The sequence below is a fragment of the Oncorhynchus nerka genome, linkage group LG1 (genome assembly GCF_034236695.1).
Source record: "Oncorhynchus nerka isolate Pitt River linkage group LG1, Oner_Uvic_2.0, whole genome shotgun sequence".
NCBI lineage: Eukaryota > Metazoa > Chordata > Actinopteri > Salmoniformes > Salmonidae > Oncorhynchus > Oncorhynchus nerka.
The window spans coordinates 50,846,464-50,869,101 of record NC_088396.1 but is presented as its reverse complement, the minus strand read 5'-3'; the positions used below and the strand labels follow the sequence as shown (position 1 = coordinate 50,869,101).

The following is a 22,638-nucleotide window of genomic DNA, read 5'->3' as shown; positions in this document are numbered from 1 at the left end:
CGCTCGATAACCGTTTTTTCGTTTATTCTTTCCACAGCTTAGAGGCAGAGATCCGGCGAGCCGAGGGGACCGGTATATGTTGATAAATTTTGAGGACGTTCCCCTCGGAATCAAGGTAGAGTTTTTATTTTCGGTCATGTCCTACTTTACATTACGCAAACTAGACAGATTTTTTTTTTGTCTTTTCACATTTCGATCACCATATCAATTGTGTGAGAAAAAAATCTTCAGACGGAGCGTTCATAACCCCCTCTTTTTAAAACATGGCCGACATTTTGTTTCAATGTTGAGCACGGAGCAGCGTCAGAGAGGGTAAGAGGCGAAGCGAGAGGTTTCACTCTCACCAAAATCTGTCCAAAATGAACCCAATGCGTTTCTATGGCGTTTATTTTGGACTTAAATTTGTCACCTACCCTTTCCCGCATTTTTGGGACAACAACTTTGATTTGTGAGGGGACAGACACGACCATCTCGTCGTTTATATAGATCTCTGGCAGCATGGAACTCTGGGTGATTTTTTTTTTTTTAAGGCTATAGGACTAGATAGTGGGGAGGGTGGTGTCAGGGTTGTTAACTTATACCACTTTTGAACAACTGTCACAACTTTACAACGTTATTTAGTTTACACTTTTTTTTTTCTCAGGATTTTTTTTTTGTGGTTCAGTTGATACAATAGCATAGAATAAGCAGTCTATTTGTTAACAATATTTCTTAAGGCAAGTAAAGAAAAAAAAGTAAATTTACATACATTGTTTATCAAGTTAATTACACTGTAAAAAGTTTCATTAATTCACCTGATCTTAGAAATCATCAATGTTGTCAGACCAAATATATATATATATATGGCCCACTTTGTTCTGTGTATGTTGTTGACGACTTGTATACCTCTTACCCTATTTTCAAAAGGCTGGATGGAAAGAGAGCCATGCCACATTCATGACAGAGCTGAGGAACCTTCAAGCAGCAGGACTCACAACTATTGGCCAGTCTTTGAGGACCGCTTTTGATTTGCTCAATCTCAATAGATTAGTGTCTGGGATAGACAACTATGGACAGGTATGTTGTACTCTGAGATAGAGGAGAGAATTTGGTCAACTTTTTTTTTCTCGCCCCCCCTCCCCCCTCCCTCTAGGGACCCCATCTTTTGTCCCTACCCTGCCAATCTCACAGTCTTACAAGCATCATACTCCTGCACATTGTCCCCACACACTCTCCTTGAGTGACAAGTAATGACATGAGCCAACAGTGTGGTAGGAGTTCCAACAACATTTTTTTTTTTTATGTTTTTTTTTTTAGCTAGTATTCATGTACTGGTTTTGACTTTATTTTATTTTTTTAAAGACATTTTTGACGTGACTGCTGGTTTTCTCCTGTACCCAATGGTAAGGCATTTCATCCAGAGCAACACTTCACAATGAACTTCCTTTATCTCTCCTATTTGTATAGAAGAGAAATGGATAGGCAATAGTTTTAACGTTAGTATGTTATTTAGAACTGGGTTCTCTCTAAACTGAAACATGAAGGTGGAGGAGAGAGAATCTAGAACGTTCAAATTTGACCCTATGAGGTCTGGACTAATGCTGGTTTTCTGCTCTACCTGATGATTAATTACACACACACGGTATCCCAGGTTTACATCAGTCCCTGATTAGAATGGGAGAGAGAAAAAGCAGTGGAACTTGCTTTGAAGTCCAGATTTGAATTTGATGGATCTACAGTCCATCAATACATCAGGTGCAGTATACGGACAAAGGAGACGGCGTATATCCTGGCCTTAGACTAGTATCAGTGCTCAGGGGATAGTCCGATAGGCCTCTCCTGATCTAGCCTCTAAGGATTGGTTTCTGCTATGTTAGCCACTCGTCTTTTTGTTCCTCCCTCTGATAAACCTTGTTAGTGATGGAGATGGGAATGTCCACCCACTGGCTGGGACTCTATTGGTTTCCTCCTCTGGTTTCCTCTGGCTGTCTACCTGCTATATGCATAGTAAACAGTGGTCAAGTCTCTGCTTTCACGTTCATTCCAATGTAGCGCAATGTTGACTATTGCATCATACTGTATCTATGGGAACAAACGGGTACATTTAAAAATAATCATAATATCCCTATTATTACAATACTATAGTGTACACCGGGTCAGGATCATTATTTGCTAGTTAAGAGATAATGGTATTGAGGTAAGTTGCTAGTTAAGAGATAATGGTATTGAGGTAAGTTGCTAGTTAAGAGATAATGGTATTGAGGTAAGTTGCTAGTTAAGAGATAATGGTATTGAGGTAAGTTGCTAGTTAAGAGATAATGGTATTGAGGTAAGTTGCTAGTTAAGAGATAATGGTATTGAGGTAAGTTGCTAGTTAAGAGATAATGGTATTGAGGTAAGTTGCTAGTTAAGAGATAATGGTATTGAGGTAAGTTGCTAGTTAAGAGATAATGGTATTGAGGTAAGTTGTCAGGAGGCTGATTTAATGCATAAATGTTTAACCAGCGTCTCCTGAGACAGGAAAGATGTCCGCCCGTACCTTCAAGGGTAATGCATACTTACTACATACATAATGCATGTAGATGTCTGTCTCTCTCGCTTTCTCTGTCTCTCTGTCTCGCTGTCTCTGTCTCTCTCTCGCTCTCTCTGTCTCTCTCTCGCTTTCTCTGTCTCGCTGTCTCTGTCTCGCTGTCTCTGTCTCGCTGTCTCTGTCTCTCTCTCGCTGTCTCTGTCTCTCTCTCGCTGTCTCTGTCTCGCTGTCTCTGTCTCTGTCCCTCTCTCTCTCTATGTTCAAAGGCCTCTGTCACCCCAGCAGAAAGGCACATGTAGGTACAGCATGCACACAATCATCCACACACATCATGCACACACAAACACATGAGTACAATCTTATTTTGGCGATCCAGTCTTTCCTCTTGGTCAGTTGAGGTAGGATTCCATTTGAGAATTGCCTCACAGCCACACCTTAGGTCTCGTCTGGCCACACCCTGCTTCGTCTCCGTCCTCTCACCATGCCTTTTGTTAGAATCATCAGACGTTGGTTCTCATTCGCATCTCCTTTCCCTCATAGTAGAGCTGGTGAAAGCATCGTCCCCGGCTGGGATCCATTGCTTTCACCTATCCTGTCAATTCAAATGAGGTAGAGGAGAGGATGTCCGTTCTAGACTATCGAGATGCATCCCCTTGTATCTGGTCTGAGCACATGGGCTGCTGTAACAAAGACCTCAATGTTGTTGGTTTTTTTGCCTGGAGGAAGAACACTATGACAGGACCCCTTTTTTTTTCTTCCTGGGATCCAACCCTTTTTCCTGGAGAGCTACCCAGTAGTTTTTTTGTTGCTCCAATCTCAATTGTAACTTATGCTGTGTTCATAACCATTTGGGAAGGTGTTATTTAACACATACAACTTATGCTGTGTTCATAACCATTTGGGAAGGTGTTATTTAACACATACAACTAGGGGGGGAATAAACATTGTAATTACTAGTGGATAACTCCTCTTATCATCCCTGAGCTCCTACTTCTCCCACACGCTGACCTCCTAAGAACAAATTCTGATTTACAATGATGTCCTACCACGGCCAATGTCACCTAAGGAAATGACCTGCGTAACAGTATTTTCCGCAGTTGAATGTAACAACAATATTATTCCTAAAAATAAAATAAAAAATAACTCATTTGTTCACAAGCATGATAGTTGTACTTTTAGTTTCTGGTTGACGCAACTTGTTGGCCAATAGTCAACTGGCATTTCTCAACCAGTTCAACGCATCCAACTGGTAGTCACGCCTTCACAACTAGTAATTACTACCTTCCCACAAACAGAATTACCTGACACAGCTTATCTACCAGCAAAGTTTTGGAATCGGGTGTTCTATTTTTTAAAATATTTTTTTAATTTAACTAGGTAAGTCAGTTAAGAACAAATTCTTATTTATAATGACGGCCTAGGAACAGTGGGTTAACTGCCTTGTTCAGGGGCAGAACGACAAATGTTTACCTTGTCAGCTCGGGGATTCGATCGAGCAACCTATCGGTTCCTGGCCCACCGCTCTAACCACTAGGCTCTACCTGCTACCTGTAGGTTTGGAGCAAAAACCTAAACCTACAGGACAGTAGCTCTCCAGGAGCAGGGTTGGAGCCAAAACCTACAGGACAGTAGCTCTCCGGGAACAGGGTTGGAGCCAAAACCTACAGGACAGTAGCTCTCCGGGAACAGGGTTGGAGCCAAAACCTACAGGACAGTAGCTCTCCGGGAACAGGGTTGGAGCCAAAACCTACAGGACAGTAGCTCTCCGGGAACAGGGTTGGAGCCAAAACCTACAGGACAGTAGCTCTCCGGCAGCAGGGTTGGAGAGCCCTGCTGCAGGGAGAATAACATATCTGCTAGTTTACCTACATGTCTACAGCTTGAAGTCTTTTATTTTAATTTTTTTAAGCTCTTTAGCCAGTGAGGTTTTTAATGTAATGTCTCATAATGCCCTATAATACAGCCGGGTGAAATGCCAGTTAGTCACTAGTAGTTAACGATGTATCCTAAATGGTGACCTATGCACTATATAGTGCCCTACCTTTTGACCAGAGCCCATAGGGCTGATTTGACTGACTGGTTTGATGGACCGCACAACATGGCAACCCGGCTAATAGAGATCTAATTACCCGTCCATCTGAATTTAACAGACCTGGCAACGTGCCACAGACTCACTCCCAGCCTACTGATCCTAGACCAACGGATCCACGGGATACACTATACCACCCACACCTGACTCTTGTCAGGCCAGTGGATCAGATCAGTCACACTGACGTGGCACGTCGATAACCGTTTCTATGTTGTGTGAAGCAATAATGAAACTTAGCGACTCAAATGAGGATCTGAGTAAATATTGTAGCTTCGTTCTGTTTTTAATGTTTTTGTGTTTTCTAATGTTTATAATCGATATAAGCCGACGTCGTCGTCCCCCCCGCAGGGGTTTTCTCTGGCTAGGAGTTCATTTTGAGAAACATTAGCATGCTAAGTGGGTGTTGAATAGGATGTCATTAGTACCGTTCTGAAAGGGAACTCCAGGTTGTCATGGATACCATAGTCGGTCTGTAAATGGTGGTACGTTTCCTTTTACTCCCGTTTTATGGAAGTCGCGATTTATTACTCGGCACAAACAACAACAACAAAAACACACTCTGGTGTCACGATGAACATTTGGAAGGGAAAAAGATCTTTGTCCATTTTGATTAGGAACAGTCACCAGTGGGGAAATTACTGTAAACCTCAAGAGGAGACTAAATTCCTGAACATATCTAGCTCCTTTTGAGAGAGGGGAGAGAGAGAGAGTGTGTATCAGGATAGCAGTGAGTTGTTGTTATGGCTTGGTAGAGACCATCTTGACCATAGGGCATCATAGCCATGTTGGCTGTGTTGTCCTCAGGCTAGTGTTTACCTTAGTGTACACTAAGAGGAGGATAGAACTGCTAGGATGTCCCCCCCCACTGGTCTCTGGAGCCAGCAGGATGATACAGGACATATGCTGAAGGCTATAGGCCTATGCAGTTTGCTATGAGGAAGAAGAGGGTTTTTCTAAGTGCATCAACTTAATGTGCAAACTCAGTGTTACGAGTGTGCAAGGTAGAGTGGTTTATATATATAATGTGCAGGTTTGACTGGAGAGTATAGACACACACAGATGAGTCTTTGTTTTTGTCAAGTGTTGGTGCTGTCTCCGCTGCACTGTCCCTACAGACTGTCTATTCATACTGTTACTCTTTCTCCTCCCCTGACGCTCATTAACCCCCACCCACCCCTATCAAACCATCCCCTGTTAGATGTTGTTGTCGCTCCCTGTTTTCTTCGTTCTTTCCCTTGACCCTCCTAACACACATCTCCTGTAGGTTCACTATAATGATGGACTGTGTCTTGACCCTCCTAACACACATCTCCTGTAGGGTCACTATAATGATGGACTGTGTTTTGACCCTCCTAACGCACATCTCCTGTAGGTTCACTATAATGATGGACTGTGTCTTGACCCTCCTAACGCACATCTCCTGTAGGTTCACTATAATGATGGACTGTATCTTGACCCTCCTAACGCACATCTCCTGTAGGTTCACTATAATGATGGACTGTATCTTGACCCTCCTAACGCACATCTCCTGTAGGTTCACTATAATGATGGACTGTATCTTGACCCTCCTAACGCACATCTCCTGTAGGTTCACTATAATGATGGACTGTGTCTTGACCCTCCTAACGCACATCTCCTGTAGGTTCACTATAATGATGGACTGTGTCTTGACCCTCCTAACGCACATCTCCTGTAGGTTCACTATAATGATGGACTGTATCTTGACCCTCCTAACGCACATCTCCTGTAGGTTCACTATAATGATGGACTGTATCTTGACCCTCCTAACGCACATCTCCTGTAGGTTCACTATAATGATGGACTGTGTCTTGACCCTCCTAACACACATCTCCTGTAGGGTGCAGCCATGCTCTATGTACTCCTGTTACTGCTCCAGACCTCAAGTACCCTTCCTCGCCACTCCAGAAGCTCATTACAACCTTACATTTTGGCTCAGCTCCTCTTTCTTTCACATGTCCTTTTGAGTTGGATGTATTTATTTATTTGTGCACCTTTTTAACCTCTTTCTTTTTACTCTCCTCCTCTCTTCTCCTCCTCCTCTCTTCTCCTCTTCTCTTCTTCTCCTCCTCTTCTCTTCTTCTCCTCCTCTTCTCTTCTTCTCCTCCTCTTCTTCTCCTCCTCTTCTTCTCCTCCTCTTCTCTTCTTCTCCTCTCTTCTCCTCCTCTTCTCTTCTTCTCCTCTCTTCTCCTCCTCTTCTTCTCCTCCTCTTCTCTTCTTCTCCTCTTCTCTTCTTCTCCTCCTCTTCTCTTCTTCTCCTCTCTTCTCCTCCTCTTCTCCTCCTCTTCTTCTCCTCCTCTTCTCTTCTTCTCCTCTCTTCTCCTCCTCTCTTCTTCTCCTCTCTTCTCCTCTCTTCTCTTCTCCTCCTCTTCTCCTCTCTTCTCCTCTTCTCTCTCCTCTCTTCTCCTCCTCTTCTCTTCTCCTCCTCTTCTCTTCTTCTCCTCCTCTTCTTCTCCTCTCTTCTCCTCTCTTCTCCTCTCTTCTCCTCCTCCTCTCTTCTCCTCCTCTTCTCTTCTCCTCTCTTCTTCTCCTCCTCTTCTTCTCCTCCTCTTCTTCTCCTCTCTTCTCCTCCTCTTCTCTTCTCCCTCTTCTCCTTCTCTTCTCCTCCTCCTCTCTTCTCCTCTCTTCTCCTCCTCTTCTCTTCTCCTTCTCTTCTCCTCCTCTTCTCTTCTTCTCCTCTCTTCTCCTCCTCTCTTCTTCTCCTCTCTCTCTTCACAGGGCAGGAATCCCTTTTTCCTGGAGCCGTCCATCATAGTGGCCATCACCGACGGCAACAAGCTGACCAGCAGTGGCGGAGTCCAGGATGAGGTCAGTCATCATGGTTTCCGTGGAGACCAGGGTCACAGCCAATCAGGAGTACTTCCTGTTGGTCAGCTGAACAGACAACTCTCTGTCTCTGTTTGTATGTGAAGAGCCACCGCAAGGCGTTATAATTTTTACAGCGGATGCTGCAGAAGTTAACTCTTTCATAAACGACTCGATTGTCCGCACACACACACGCTGGCTGGTGCACCCGCACACACACACGCTGGCTGGTGCACACACACACGCTGGCTGGTGCACCCGCACACACATGGCTGGCTGGTTAAACCTGTCTGAGAACAGCTTATACTATATCTTTGTCTATAATTTTTTTATTTATCTGAGCTGCAGGACATTGAACAAGTCACAGGAGGCTTCTGTTGCCTTCCTAGTAGACAGAATGAAAAACGGGGCGACATGTCCTAGCCTGATCCATAAGCCTACTAATGCATTTAGTAATACATCTAGAAAAAAACATTTATTTAAATTCCTTTTTTTAGTTGAACCAGTTAATAATTGTATTATCAAGAATTACAACTAAGCCTGGTCTATTTCCTTTTAAATTAGACCCGAACAGTATTTGTTGAATAGGAATAGCCTTTATTAGAGATTCTGCACAGCCCCTTATTCTGGCCAATCATCTCCAACTTGTAAGCAGCACATCACATTTCAGCATCGATTGGAGGAGCATTGGACTACTAAAGATTGGCACCAATATGTGATGCCTGACTGTAGCCTATTAATAGGTAACCAGTAGCATTTTGTCCATTATGAAAAGAACACTGAATGTGACTGACCTGCACAGAAAGGAGAGTGTTGATTGGCCAGTAGGCTAGGTGGGAATATTCAGTATCGTTATAACCAATCAATCTGAATACTGAGAGCCTCCATCGACGCCTGATAGGCCATGCAGCAGGACAATTTGTCTTGCTGACTACACCGGCAAAGTGAGTGTTGATTTTTGTCCATCTACACCAGACGATCATGACACACATGTTGAAATATCCCAACCAACTATATTGATTTTGGGGCAGGTTGAAACACACATGAAAGATTCATGGTCATTTAGCCAGCTAGCTGTTGCTAGCTAGTTTGTCCTGGGAGTTGAACAGTGGGTTGTTAGTGTACCTGACATGCATATAGTGCTCTTTTCAGCTGGTTCCTTGAAAATCTTTTCTCCAACTATTAATACACGGATAAAACAGAAAACCTAAGTTAGTTTTTATGTTCGTTATCTTCAATGAATCTCTCCTCATTTGACCTTTTAAGCATCCACGTGGGCTTGTATCTTCCTGGTATCCAATAAGGAGGGGACATGCCGGAGCATCTCAAATAGAGATGCAAGTTATATTTTAGTGCTGGGATACACAGGTGCTCGGTCATTTATTTTGCGGTGGCCCGGTGAGGTTTGCATAAAGCCCATTTCTATGTTTGATCTGCCAATGCAGTCCGGATGCTCTGTATGAAGGAGGCGACGATGTGCATCACCCAATATTTGTAACAGTTCTGAGGGTTCTGTATTGCTTCGCGTTGACGGTAGGTGGGGGGGGGGGTGGTACATCCTGTATTAACGCACTCACTTCCTTGACAACTTCCTTCATAACAGCTTTTGCTCAGCTAGAACTAGAAGTATAAATTCCCTGAATTCCGCATCGGCTGTTAATGCTGTACGGCCAATGCAGGAACCAGATTGACTATAAATAGTCTACGCATCCATCATGCTTTGTTTGCCTAACGAAACTCCCTACATACACTTAAAAAGTATGTGGACACCTGCTCAAACATCTCATTCCAAAATCATGGGCATTCATGTGGTTGGTCCCCCCCACCCCCACTTTCTGCTATAACAGCCTCCACTCTTCTAGGAAGGCTTTCCACTAGATGTTGGAACATTGCTGCTATAACAGCCTCCACTCTTCTGGGAAGACTTTCCACTAGATGTTGGAACATTGCTGTTATAACAGCCACCACTCTTCTGGGAAGGCTTTCCACTAGATGTTGGAACATTGCTGCTATAATAGCCTCCGCTCTTCTGGGAAGGCTTTCCACTAGATGTTGGAACATTGCTGCTATAACAGCCTCCACTCTTCTGGGAAGGCTTTCCAATAGATGTTGGAACATTGCTGTGGGGATTTGCTTCCATTCAACAAAAAGAGTATTGGTGAGGTCGGGCACTGATGGTGTTACTTCATCCCTACCTTCATACACGACCAACAGTTTGTGGACACTTGCTCGTCGAACATCTCATTCCAGAATCATGGGCATTAATATGGAGTTGGTTTCCCCCCTTTGCTGCTATAACGGCCTCCTCCCTGCTGGGAAGGCTTTTCACTAGATGTTGGAACATCTGCAGGGGACTTGCTTCCATTCAGCCATGAGCATTAGTAAGGTTGAGTACTGCTGTTGGACGATAAGGCCTGGCTTGCAGTCGGTGTTCCAATTCATCCTAATGGTTCTCGATGGAGTTGAGGTGCAGGCCAGTCAAGTTCTTCCGTACCGATCTCCACAAACCATATCTATATGGACCTCGCTTTGTGCACGGGGGAATTGTCATGCTAAAACAGGGCAAGGCCTTTTCCAAACTGTTGCCACAAAGTTGGAAGCGCAGAATCGTCTGAATGCTGTAGCGTTAAGATTTCCCTTCCCTACCCCGAACCATGAAACACAGCCCCAGGCCATTATTCCTCCTCCACCAAACTTTACAGTTGGCACTATGCATTGGGGCAGGTAGCGTTCTCCTGGCATCCGCCAAAAAACAGATTAGTCCGTCGGACTGCCAGACGGTGAAGCGTGATTCATCCCTCCAGAAGATGTGTTTCCACTGCTCCAGAGTCCAGTGACGGTGAGCTTTACGCCACTCCAGCTGAGGCTTGGCATTGCGCATGGTGATCTTAGGCTCGTGTGCGTCTGCTCGACCATGGAAACATATTTCATGAAGCTCCCGACAAACAGTTGGAACTCTGGAGTGAGGACAGATGGCTTTTACGCGCTAGGCTCTGCAGTACTCTGCGTTCTCGTTCTGTGCGCTTGTGTGGCCTACCACTTCGCGGCTGAGCGTTGTTTGCCAAAAAACTGTAGGTTATTCTGGCTGGAATTGTTTCAGTCCCGCCATGTAAAAATGACATGGCAGCAGTGGTGTCAATGAATAAACAGAGAAATAATTGTCTTGGTGATGGATAGATCCCGGTCCATTTTAATCCGTCTATTGTTACTTTGTCTCTAAATTTCAATACAATGTTTTACTTTACTTTAAGTATTTTCTTTTTACCGACGTCTGCCTTTTACCAGATCTGAACAGTATAACGGATCAAATTTATAATCAAATTACAGGGCATTCAGAAAGTATTGTTACAGCCTGATATGTTTTTCATCAATTAAAATGTTTTTTTTGTCACTGGTCTACACACTACCCCATAATGTCAGTGCAATTAAGACAAACTATATTTTTATAAGCCCTTTTGTTATGGCTTAAATAAATTCATGAGTAAACATGTGCTTAACAAGTCACATTAAGTTAGCATGGACTCGCTCTGTGTGCAATAATAGTGTTTTAACTTGATTTTTGAATGACTACCTTCTCTCTGTGCCCCACACACAAACAACTATCTGTAAGGTCATTCAGTCGAGCAGTGAATTTCAAACACAGATTCAACCACAAAGACCAGGGAGGTTTTCAAAAGTCTCGCAAAGACGGGCACATATTGGTAGATTGTGGTGGGGGGGGTGACATTGAATATCCCTTTGAGCATGGTGAAGTTATTAATTACACTTGGATGGTTTATCAATACACCCAGTCACTATAAAGATACAGGCGTCCTTCCTAACTCAGTTGCTGGAGAGGAAGGAAACTGCTCCAGGACTTCACCGTGAGGCCAATGGTGACTTTGAAACTGTTACGGATTTTAATGGGTGTGACAGGAGAAGACTGAGGATGGATCAACGACACTGTAGTTTCTCCACAAAACTAATCTAAATGACATATTGAAAAGAAGGAAGTCTGTAGAGAATACAAATATTCCAAAACATGCATCCTGTTTGCAACAAGTCCCTAAAAAATACTGCAAAATAATGTGGCAAAGCACAATTACAATGTTGTGTTTAGGACAAAAAGTTATGTTTGGGACAAATCCAATAAAACACATTACTAAGTACCGCTCTCCATATCTTCAAGCATAGTGATGGCTGCATCATGTTATGGGTATGCTTGTAATCATTAAGGACTGGGGAGTTTTTCAGGATAAAATAAAATGACGTAATGGAGCTAAGAACATGCAAAATCCTAGCGGGAAACCTGGTTCAATTTGCTTTCCACCAGACGCTGGGAGATGGATTCACCTTTCTGCCGGACAATAACCTAAAACACAAGGCGAAATCTACACGAGTTCCTTACCAAGAATACTGAATGTTCCTGACTGGCTGAGTTACATTTTTGTCTTATGTGCTTGAAAAAAGTATCGCAAGACTTAAATGGTTATCTAGTAACCAAATTGACAGCTTGAATAGTTTTTTTTAACAATCACGCGCAAACATTGTACAATCCAGGTGTGATAAAGACTCATCACTTTAATCGCTGAGGGGTGTGAATACTTGTGTAAATTCAACATTTCTTAAAACGTTTTCACTTTTCCATTATGGGATATTGTGTGTAGATGCTGAGAAAATAAATAAATGTTATCAATTTTGAATTCCGGCTATAACACAATGTGTAATAAGATGAGGGGTATGAATACTTTCTGAAGGCACTGTATCAATATGTCCTTATGAATGCATTTATTTTAGGCAAAAAAAAAAAAAAACTGTCATACTTGATTTAATGAAAAGCAGCAAATATACATAATTTCACGTTTCTATAACAGACTCATTAACATGAACACGCAATAGAGCCCCACAGTAGACATAATACCCATAAAACCTAGCTGTCAAACACTGAAATGGTTCCAATAATTGTTTTTCCCATAGTGGATTTTATAACCACTTCAAGGTGTGTTTCATGTTGTCTTTCCCTGGCGTTCTCTGGCGTGACGTTGTTGGTAACCATCTAAATCTTTCTCGGACAAGGTGACTTTTATCAATATATTTGGCTCTATTTACAATTGATTGTAAAATGCTAATTAGCATGAAAGTAGACATCATGCAAGACTACGAATCCCTGCGAGGTCTTGTCTGGCTGACACGTTTGCGGTCAGCTAGCTAGCTAGCTACTAGCGACCTTGATTCAAAGGGAAAGATTTTATTAAACATTTTTCATTTACTGTTCTATATTTTTAGCTAATATTTGTCTTGTGTATTTGGTCTTGTACATAATTCTATCCTAGTAGCAGTTTCAGACTCGCATATCAGACTGTGCCATGAATACTAGGGTAGTTTTTAGTAAAGAGGCTGTATACAATGGGGGGGGGGAGTATTTGATCCCCTGCTGATTTTGTACGTTTGCCCACTGACAAAGAAATGATCCGTCTATAATTTTAATGGTGGTTTATTTGAACAGTGAGAGACAATAACAAAAAAAAGAATCCGGAAAAAAACGCATGTAAAAAATGTTAACTTGATTTGCATTTTAATGACTCCTCTGCAAAACTTGACTTAGTACTTGTTGGTAAAACCCTTGTTGGCAATCAGAGGTCAGACGTTTCTTGTAGTTGGCCACCAGGTTTGCACACATCTCAGGAGGGATTTTGTCCCACTCTTTGCAGATCTTCTCCAAGTCATTAAGGTTTCGTGGCTGACGTTTGGCAACTCTAACCTTCAGCTCCCTCCACAGATTGTCTATGGGATTAAGGTCTGGAGACTGGCTAGGCCACTCCAGGACCTTAATGTGCTTCTTCTTGATCCACTCCTTTGTTGCCTTGGCCATGTGTTTTGGGTCATTGTCATGCTGGAATACCCATCCACTACCCATTTTCAATGCCCTGGCTGAGGGAAGGAGGTTCTCACCCAAGATTTGACGGTACATGGCCCCTTCCATCGTCCCTTTGATGCGGTGAAGTTGTCCTGTCCCCTTAGCAGAAAAACACCCCCAAAGCATAATGTTACCACCTCCATTTTTGACGGTGGGGATGGTGTTCTTGGTCATAGGCAGCATTCCTCCTCCAAACACGGCGAGTTGAGTTGATGCCAAAGAGCTCCATTTTGGTCTCATCTGACCACAACACTTTCACCCAGTTGTCATCTGAATCATTGATGTTCATTGGCAAACTTCAGACGGGCATGTGTATGTGCTTTCTTGAGCAGGGGGACCTTGCGGGCGCTGCAGGATTTCAGTCCCTCACGGCTTAGTGTGTTACCAAATGTTTTCTTGGTGACTATGGTCCCAGCTGCCTTGAGATCATTGACAAGATCCTCCTGTGTAGTTCTGGGCTGATTCCTCACCGTTCTCATGATCATTGCAACTCCACGAGGTGAGATCTTGCATGGAGCCCCAGTCCGAGGGAGATTGACAGTTCTTTTGTGTTTCTTCCATTTGCGAATAATCGCACCAACTGTTGTCACCTTCTCACCAAGCTGCTTGGCGATGGTCTTGTAGCCCATTCCAGCCTTGTGTAGGTCTACAATCTTGTCCCTGACATCCTTGGAGAGCTCTTTGGTCTTGGCCATGGTGGAGAGTTTGGAATCGGATTGATTGCTTCTGTGGACAGGTGTCTTTTAAATGTAACAAGCTGAGATTAGGAGCCCTCCCTTTAAGAGTGTGCTTCTAATCTCAGCTCGTTACCTGTATAAAAGACACCTGGGAGCCAGAAATCTTTCTGATTGAGAGGGGGTCAAATACTTATTTCCCTCAAAATGCAAATCAATTTCTAACATTTTTGACCAGCGTTTTAATGGATTTTTTTGTTATTTTGTCTCTCACTGTTCAAATAAACCTACCATTAAAATTTATAGACTGAACATTTCTGTATCAGTGGGCAAACGTACAAAATCAGCAGGGGATCAAATACTTTTTTTTCCCCCTCACTGAGCTAGCCAGGTGATATTAGTACCAGACCTGTATTATATCAGCTCTTCTCCTTCAGCTGGTGGATGTCCTTTATTTAATCCCTTATTTCTGCCCACTTCGTGAGCGAGGTGAAATCTCATTCAGAAAGCACTGCTGTATTAGTTCTGTATTGCTTTAACTAACTTGACATGTTCTGTTGCAGATTGTGCCAGATTAACTCGTTGCAGAATGTATCCATAAGCATGAGTGAATAAGCATATTCATTTGACGAATGCACCTAGTAACCCATCAAACGCCTGAACCCCCAACAATGACATTTGTTTTAAAGAAATGTAAATAGTAAACGATGCACACATAATGTATAAACATCTGACTTGAAGTAAAGATTTGGAAAAATGTATTAATCATAAACCTGGGACATCAAAGAGCATCATATGAAATATGATTACTATCTGAGAGTGCACAGATTCTTCTGCTTGTCCATTGTAGGAATTAGACCAGCACAAATAAAACAATGTAAAACCAAGTTCACGTCGGCACTAAGAAACTGAAATACCCAACTTTCTAATTGGTTGAACGGGACACCTGTATAACGACAACCAGTTAGCAAGTCGGACATTTCAGAGTTCCGACGAGCATGTGAACTTGGCATGATTTACAAATGGAGAAATTGGATTTATAAGTTAAATTTAAGTTTAATTTAAAATACTAGGTCAACTCCTGGAGAATGAGAGACACTTAACAGACTTAAAACAAGGATACCATGTCTATACACCCTATATCAACACGGGTCCATGGAGCCGTGTCTAATCCCAGCCACCTCCACACGGGTCCATGTAGCCGTGTCTAACCCCAGCCACGTCCACACGGGTCCATCTAGCCGTGTCTAACCCCAGCCACGTCCACACGGGTCCATGTAGCCGTGTCTAACCCCAGCCACGTCCACACGGGTCCGAGGAGCCGTGTCTAACCCCAGCCACGTCCACACGGGTCCACGTAGCCGTGTCTAACCCCAGCCACGTCCACACGGGTCCATGTAGCCGTGTCTAACCCCAGCCACGTCCACACGGGTCCGAGGAGCCGTGTCTAACCCCAGCCACGTCCACACGGGTCCGAGGAGCCGTGTCTAACCCCAGCCACATCGACACGGGTCCATGTAGCCGTGTCTAACCCCAGCCACGTCCACACGGGTCCGAGGAGCCGTGTCTAACCCCAGCCACGTCCACACGGGTCCACGTAGCTGTGTCTAACCCCAGCCACGTCCACACGGGTCCACGTAGCCGTGTCTAACCCCAGCCACGTCCACACGGGTCCACGTAGCCGTGTCTAACCCCAGCCACGTCCACACGGGTCCACGTAGCCGTGTCTAACCCCAGCCACGTCCACACGGGTCCACGTAGCCGTGTCTAACCCCAGCCACGTCCACACGGGTCCATGTAGCCGTGTCTAACCCCAGCCACGTCCACACGGGTCCGAGGAGCCGTGTCTAACCCCAGCCACATCGACACGGGTCCATGTAGCCGTGTCTAACCCCAGCCACGTCCACATGGGTCCATCTAGCCGTGTCTAACCCCAGCCACGTCCACACGGGTCCACGTAGCCGTGTCTAACCCCAGCCACGTCCACACGGGTCCGAGGAGCCGTGTCTAACCCCAGCCACGTCGACACGGGTCCACGTAGCCGTGTCTAACCCCAGCCACGTCCACACGGTCCATGTAGCCGTGTTATGAGAAGCACATGTACCACTACATCCAGTCTGAACCCCAGAATAAGCAGCAACAGGAGGAGGACAGACACCATTACACGGGTGGAAATAGATTTAAAATGAAGAAACGGTACACCACAACCCTTTTAAAGGTATTACTGAGTCTAGATGTTATCACGTCAGGAGAAGAACAAGTGAAGGAAGCAGCATAGGGAAAATGGAGGTAGGCTGGGTTTATAGAGATAAGATGGAGAGTTATGAAGTTGAGAGGCCACAGGGTAATAAAAGGCAGTGTGTAATAAGGGGGCACTAGACTCTGCTACAGGGATGGTTGGCCGTGGAATAAACACAATGGGTTGCTGGTGTGCTTCTGCACCCGTTTTAGGTTGTTGTCGGGGTGTGTCCCTCGACGTCATTCCATCTGTTGCAGTTTTCAAATCGTGGTCATCGTGTGTCTGTGAATCACAACCATTAAAGACGATGAGTGATCACAGTGTTGAGCCATACTCAATACAATGTCAGCATTTTGTTGCCAGGGTGGTGGTTTCCCCTCTCTACTGTTTGTGAAAGGCTGAAGAAATCTCACCCCAGCTGTTGGTCCATTTTGAGTGTGTGTGGTTACTTAGGCCAGCATATCAACCAGTACGGGGACCATTTTAGACTGTGTGGTCACTTAGGCCAGCATATCAACCAGTACGGGGACCATTTTAGACTGTGTGGTCACTTAGGCCAGCATATCAACCAGTACGGGGACCATTTTAGACTGTGTGGTCACTTAGGCCACAATATCAACCAGTACTGGGACCATTGGAGACTGTGGTCACTTAGGCCAGCACATCCATCAACCAGTACTGGGACCATTTTAGACTGTGTGGTCACTTAGGCCAGCACATCCATCAACCAGTACTGGGACCATTTTAGACTGTGTGGTCACTTAGGCCAGCACATCCATCAACCAGTACTGGGACCATTTTAGACTGTGTGGTCACTTAGGCCACAATATCAACCAGTACGGGGACCATTGGAGACTGTGGTCACTTAGGCCAGCACATCCATCAACCAGTACTGGGACCATTTTAGACTGTGTGGTCACTTAGGCCTGTACATCGACCAGTACTGGGACCATTGGAGACTGTGTGGTCACTTAGGCCAGCACATCCATCAACCAGTACTGGGACCATTTTAGACTGTGTGGTCACTTAGGCCAGCACATCCATCAACCAGTACTGGGACCATTTTAGACTGTGTGGTCACTTAGGCCACAATATCAACCATCGGGGACCATTTTACTGGGACCAATATCAACCAGTACGGGGACCATTGGAGACTGTGGTCACTTAGGCCAGCACATCCATCAACCAGTACTGGGACCATTTTAGACTGTGTGGTCACTTAGGCCAGCACATCCATCAACCAGTACTGGGACCATTTTAGACTCTGTGGTCACTTAGGCTTGTACATCAACCTGTACTGGGATCATTGGAGACTTGGGAAACTAGCTCTTAAAAACCCGAATGTCTTCGGGTTTGCGTAATATAAAGGTTTAAATCGAAATGGAGGAAGTTAACAGTCTGTGGCTTAGATTGAATTCAAATTTGACACCACTGATAAACTAAAGAATGCAACAAACTACTACACATATGAAAAACTGTACCACACAGGCCGGAATAATAGCCTACACATTGCGCCCTCGGTGGGGCTGGCAGCGTTGCGCCCTCGGTGGGGCTGGCAGCGTTGCGCCCTCCCTGACGCTGGCAGCGTTGCGCCCTCCCTGACGCTGGCAGCGTTGCGCCCTCGGTGGGGCTGGCAGCGTTGCGCCCTCGGTGGGGCTGGCAGCGTTGCGCCTCGGTGGGGCTGGCAGCGTTGCGCCCTCGGTGGGGCTGGCAGCGTTGCGCCCTCGGTGGGGCTGGCAGCCCGTGGGGCTGGCAGCGTTGCGCCTCGGTGGGGCTGGCAGCGTTGCGCCCTCGGTGGGGCTGGCAGCGTTGCGCCCTCGGTGGGGCTGGCAGCGTTGCGCCCTCGGTGGGGCTGGCAGCGTTGCGCCCTAGGTGGGGCTGGCAGCGTTGCGCCCTAGGTGGGGCTGGCAGCGTTGCGCCCTCGGTGGGGCTGGCAGCGTTGCGCCCTCGGTGGGGCTGGCAGCGTTGCGCCCTCGGTGGGGCTGGCAGCGTTGCGCCCTCGGTGACGCGCGTTGTTGCGCGACATAAAGTAGTGCGACATGCTGACGACACTTGCCACGCGTGCGTCCACCATCACGCACATGTTGATTTTTTTTTATTTAATTTTTCTTCCATACACACGGGATCATGACATTACAGGATCAAATATTAAAAGCAACTATTACGGGGCATGTTAAACACACAAACATTCATGGCCATTTCTCTAGCTTGCTATTGCTAGATCATTTGACCTGGGAGATGAACATTGGGTTATTTTATTGTACCTAAAAATCATTTTTGTTTGCAGAATTTGGACCCAGATTCATACCTGGATTGTTGTGTTTTCTACTCTGACTATAAACACCTGCTTGGGGTGTGACACGTCGTCCTCCTCTCTGTTTGCGATATCGAAATTCTAACAACGATAGTGTGTTGTATAGACTTATTTAGGAAAGGTCAAGGATGGGTGAACATGACTTTGAAAATGGTAATTAAAATGTTAAATTCTTATGACTTCAAATTATGTTCTCTGAGTTAGTTAGTTATATATATATATATCTCCCCTCGTTCATCTGTCAAATACCCACGTGGGGTTGTATGCTCCTGAAAACAGTAGATGGGGAAAGGTGTGTCAAGTAGGACCAAGTTCTATTTTAGAGCTTGGCTTTGCTGACGTGAGTCAGCGCTGTGAGTAAAATAATTTTAATAACATGTACAGGTATGTGTAAAATGTATTTGTCATTCCAAGTGTCCGGTGAGGTTTGCATGTTTATAAACGTCTCTCGCTCTCAAAAACTCTTCTTGTGTAATTCGAATGGTTTCTCCCTCCTCCTCCAGCTCCACCTTCCCCTGACCACTCCTCTGCCGGGCAGTGAGCTGACCAAGGAGCCGTTCCGTTGGGACCAGCGTTTGTTCTCCCTGGTGCTGAGGATCCCTGGACACGCCACTGTAGAGCCTGAACCACTGGGAGGGGTCCCCCCCGACGACTCGGCCATCACCCCCATGTGCGAGGTCACCGGAGGTGAGGCGCTGTTCGTGTGTAGTATGTCACTGCCGCAGTGTCAAATCAAAGTTTATTTCTCACATGCACACGATACAGCGGGTGTAAACGGCACATTGAAATGATTACTTGCAAGCTCTTTCCTCAATAATGCCTTATCAATATACAACAATAAGTAGCTAAGGAGCTGAGCACGTCAGGTGTAGCTGTCTAGAGACCGCCTGGGTGTAGCTTCCTAGAGAACGCCGGGTGTAGCTTCCTAGAGAACGCTGGGTGTAGCTGTCTAGAGAACGCCGGGTGTAGCTGTCTAGAGAACGCCGGGCGTAGCTGTCTAGAGAACGCCGGGCGTAGCTGCCTAGAGAACGCCGGGTGTAGCTGTCTTAGAGAACGCCGGTGTGTAGCTGCCTAGAGAACGCCGGTGTGTAGCTGCCTAGAGAACGCCGGGGTGTAGCTGCCTAGAGAATGCCGGGGTGTAGCTGCCTAGAGAACGCGGGGTGTAGCTGCCTAGAGAACGCCGGGTGTAGCTGTCTTAGAGAACGCCGGGGTGTAGCTTCCTAGAGAACGCCGGGTGTAGCTTCCTAGAGAACGCCGGGTGTAGCTTCCTAGAGAACGCCGGGTGTAGCTTCCTAGAGAACGCCGGGGTGTAGCTTCCTAGAGAACGCCGGGGTGTAGCTTCCTAGAGAACGCCGGGGTGTAGCTTCCTAGAGAACGCCGGGGTGTAGCTTCCTAGAGAACGCCGGGGTGTAGCTGCCTAGAGAACGCCGGGGTGTAGCTTCCTAGAGAACTCCAGCATGTGTCCAACACAACACACAAGTACAGTATGAGCATACAGTGTGTAAGCCTGAACCTAAAAGCATAATGCTAGAATTAAGCCAGCTGCCTTCATTGTCTAGAATGAGCCAGCACCGCCTAACCTGAGCCTACTGTGACCTACAGTGGAGCGGTGATGGGCCAATAGCCAGGGGTGGTGTGGGCATGTGAGTCCTAATCATAGTGCAGCTTGGTGAATAGGACACAGTGAGTGAAAAGTGCCGATGGAGGTCAAGATTATGAAGTCAGGCTTTCTGCTCGATGCCACATGGGTCAGATGGACAATGGCTTCAACTGCTGCTACTGGGACTACCACTGGGACTCTACATACTGCTACCACTGGGACTCTACATACTGCTACTACTGGGACTCTACATACTGCTACTACTGGGACTCTACATACCGCTACCACTGGGACTCTACATACCGCTACCACTGGGACTCTACATACCGCTACCACTGGGACTCTACATACTGCTACCACTGGGACTCTACATACTGCTACCACTGGGACTCTACATACTGCTACCACTGGGACTCTACATACTGCTACCACTGGGACTCTACATACTCATACCACTGGGACTCTACATACTGCTACCACTGGGATTCTACATGCTACTGCTACCACTGGGACTCTACATGCTACTGCTACCACTGGGACTCTACATGCTACTGCTACCACTGGGACTCTACATGCTACTGCTACCACTGGGACTCTACATGCTACTGCTACCACTGGGACTCTACACACTGCTACCACTGGGACTCTACATACTACTACTGCTGCTACTGGGACTCTACATACTGCTACCACTGGGACTCTACATACTGCTACCACTGGGATTCTACATGCTACTGCTACCACTGGGACTCTACATGCTACTGCTACCACTGGGACTCTACATGCTACTGCTACCACTGGGACTCTACACACTGCTACCACTGGGACTCTACATACTGCTACCACTGGGACTCTACATACTACTACTGCTGCTACTGGGACTCTACATACTGCTACCACTGGGACTCTACATACTACTACTACTGCTGCTACTGGGACTCTACATACTGCTACTACTTCTGCTACCCCTGGGACTCTACATACTACTGCTGCTACTGGGACTCTACATGCTACTGCTGCTACTGGGACTCTACATGCTACTGCTGCTACTGGGACTCTACATACTGATGCTACTACAGGGACTCTACATACTGCTTCTACTGGGACTCTACATACTGCTTCTACTGGGACTCTACATACTGCTGCTACTGGGACTCTACATACTGCTACTACTGCTGCTACTGGGCCTCTACATACTGCTGCTACTGGGACTCTACATACTGCTGCTACTGGGACTCTACATACTGCTACCACTGGGACTCTACATACTGCTACCACTGGGACTCTACATGCTACTGCTACCACTGGGACTCTACATGCTACTGCTACCACTGGGACTCTACACACTGCTACCACTGGGACTCTACATGCTGCTACCACTGGGACTCTACATACTACTACTGCTGCTACTAGGACTCTACATACTGCTACCACTGGGACTCTACATACTGCTTCTACTGGGACTCTACATACTGCTTCTACTGGGACTCTACATACTGCTACTACTGCTGCTACTGGGACTCTACATACTGCTGCTACTGGGACTCTACATACTGCTACTACTGCTGCTACTGGGCCTCTACATACTGCTGCTACTGGGACTCTACATACTGCTGCTACTGGGACTCTACATACTGCTGCTACTGGGACTCTACATACTGCTGCTACTGGGACTCTACATACTGCTACCACTGGGACTCTACATACTGCTACCACTGGGACTCTACATACTGCGACTCTACATGCTACTACTGCTGCTACTGGGACTCTACATACTACTACTGCTGCTACTGGGACTCTACATACTGCTACTACTTCTGCTACCCCTGGGACTCTACATACTACTGCTGCTACTGGGACTCTACATGCTACTGCTGCTACTGGGACTCTACATACTGCTACTACTGGGACTCTACATACTGCTACCACTGGGACTCTACATACTGCTACCACTGGGACTCTACGTACTGCTACTACTGGGACTCTACATACCACTACTACTGGGACTCTACATACCACTACCACTGGGACTCTACATACTGCTACCACTGGGACTCTACGTACTGCTACTACTGGGACTCTACGTACTGCTACTACTGGGACTCTACATACCACTACCACTGGGACTCTACATACCGCTACCACTGGGACTCTACATACCGCTACCACTGGGACTCTACATACTGCTACCACTGGGACTCTACATACTGCTACCACTGGGACTCTACATACTGCTACCACTGGGACTCTACATACTGCTACCACTGGACCACTGGGACTCTACATACTGCTACCACTGGGACTCTACATACTGCTACCACTGGGACTCTACATACTGCTACCACTGGGACTCTACATGCTACTGCTACCACTGGGACTCTACATGCTACTGCTACCACTGGGACTCTACATGCTACTGCTACCACTGGGACTCTACATGCTACTGCTACCACTGGGACTCTACACACTGCTACCACTGGGACTCTACATACTA

At 46.0% G+C, this 22,638-nt stretch overlaps 1 protein-coding gene across 1 annotated transcript in view; it reads left to right on the top strand.

The window, feature by feature from the left end:
• ints6 (integrator complex subunit 6) overlaps window positions 1-22,638 on the top strand; it is a 60,764-nt gene that overhangs the window by 2,294 nt on the left and 35,832 nt on the right. Inside the window, exons 2-5 of the mRNA XM_065019597.1 lie at window positions 38-115; window positions 907-1,056; window positions 7,335-7,424; window positions 19,048-19,231. Coding sequence (XP_064875669.1) covers window positions 38-115; window positions 907-1,056; window positions 7,335-7,424; window positions 19,048-19,231 — 502 coding nt within the window. The remainder of the gene's footprint in view (window positions 1-37; window positions 116-906; window positions 1,057-7,334; window positions 7,425-19,047; window positions 19,232-22,638) is intronic.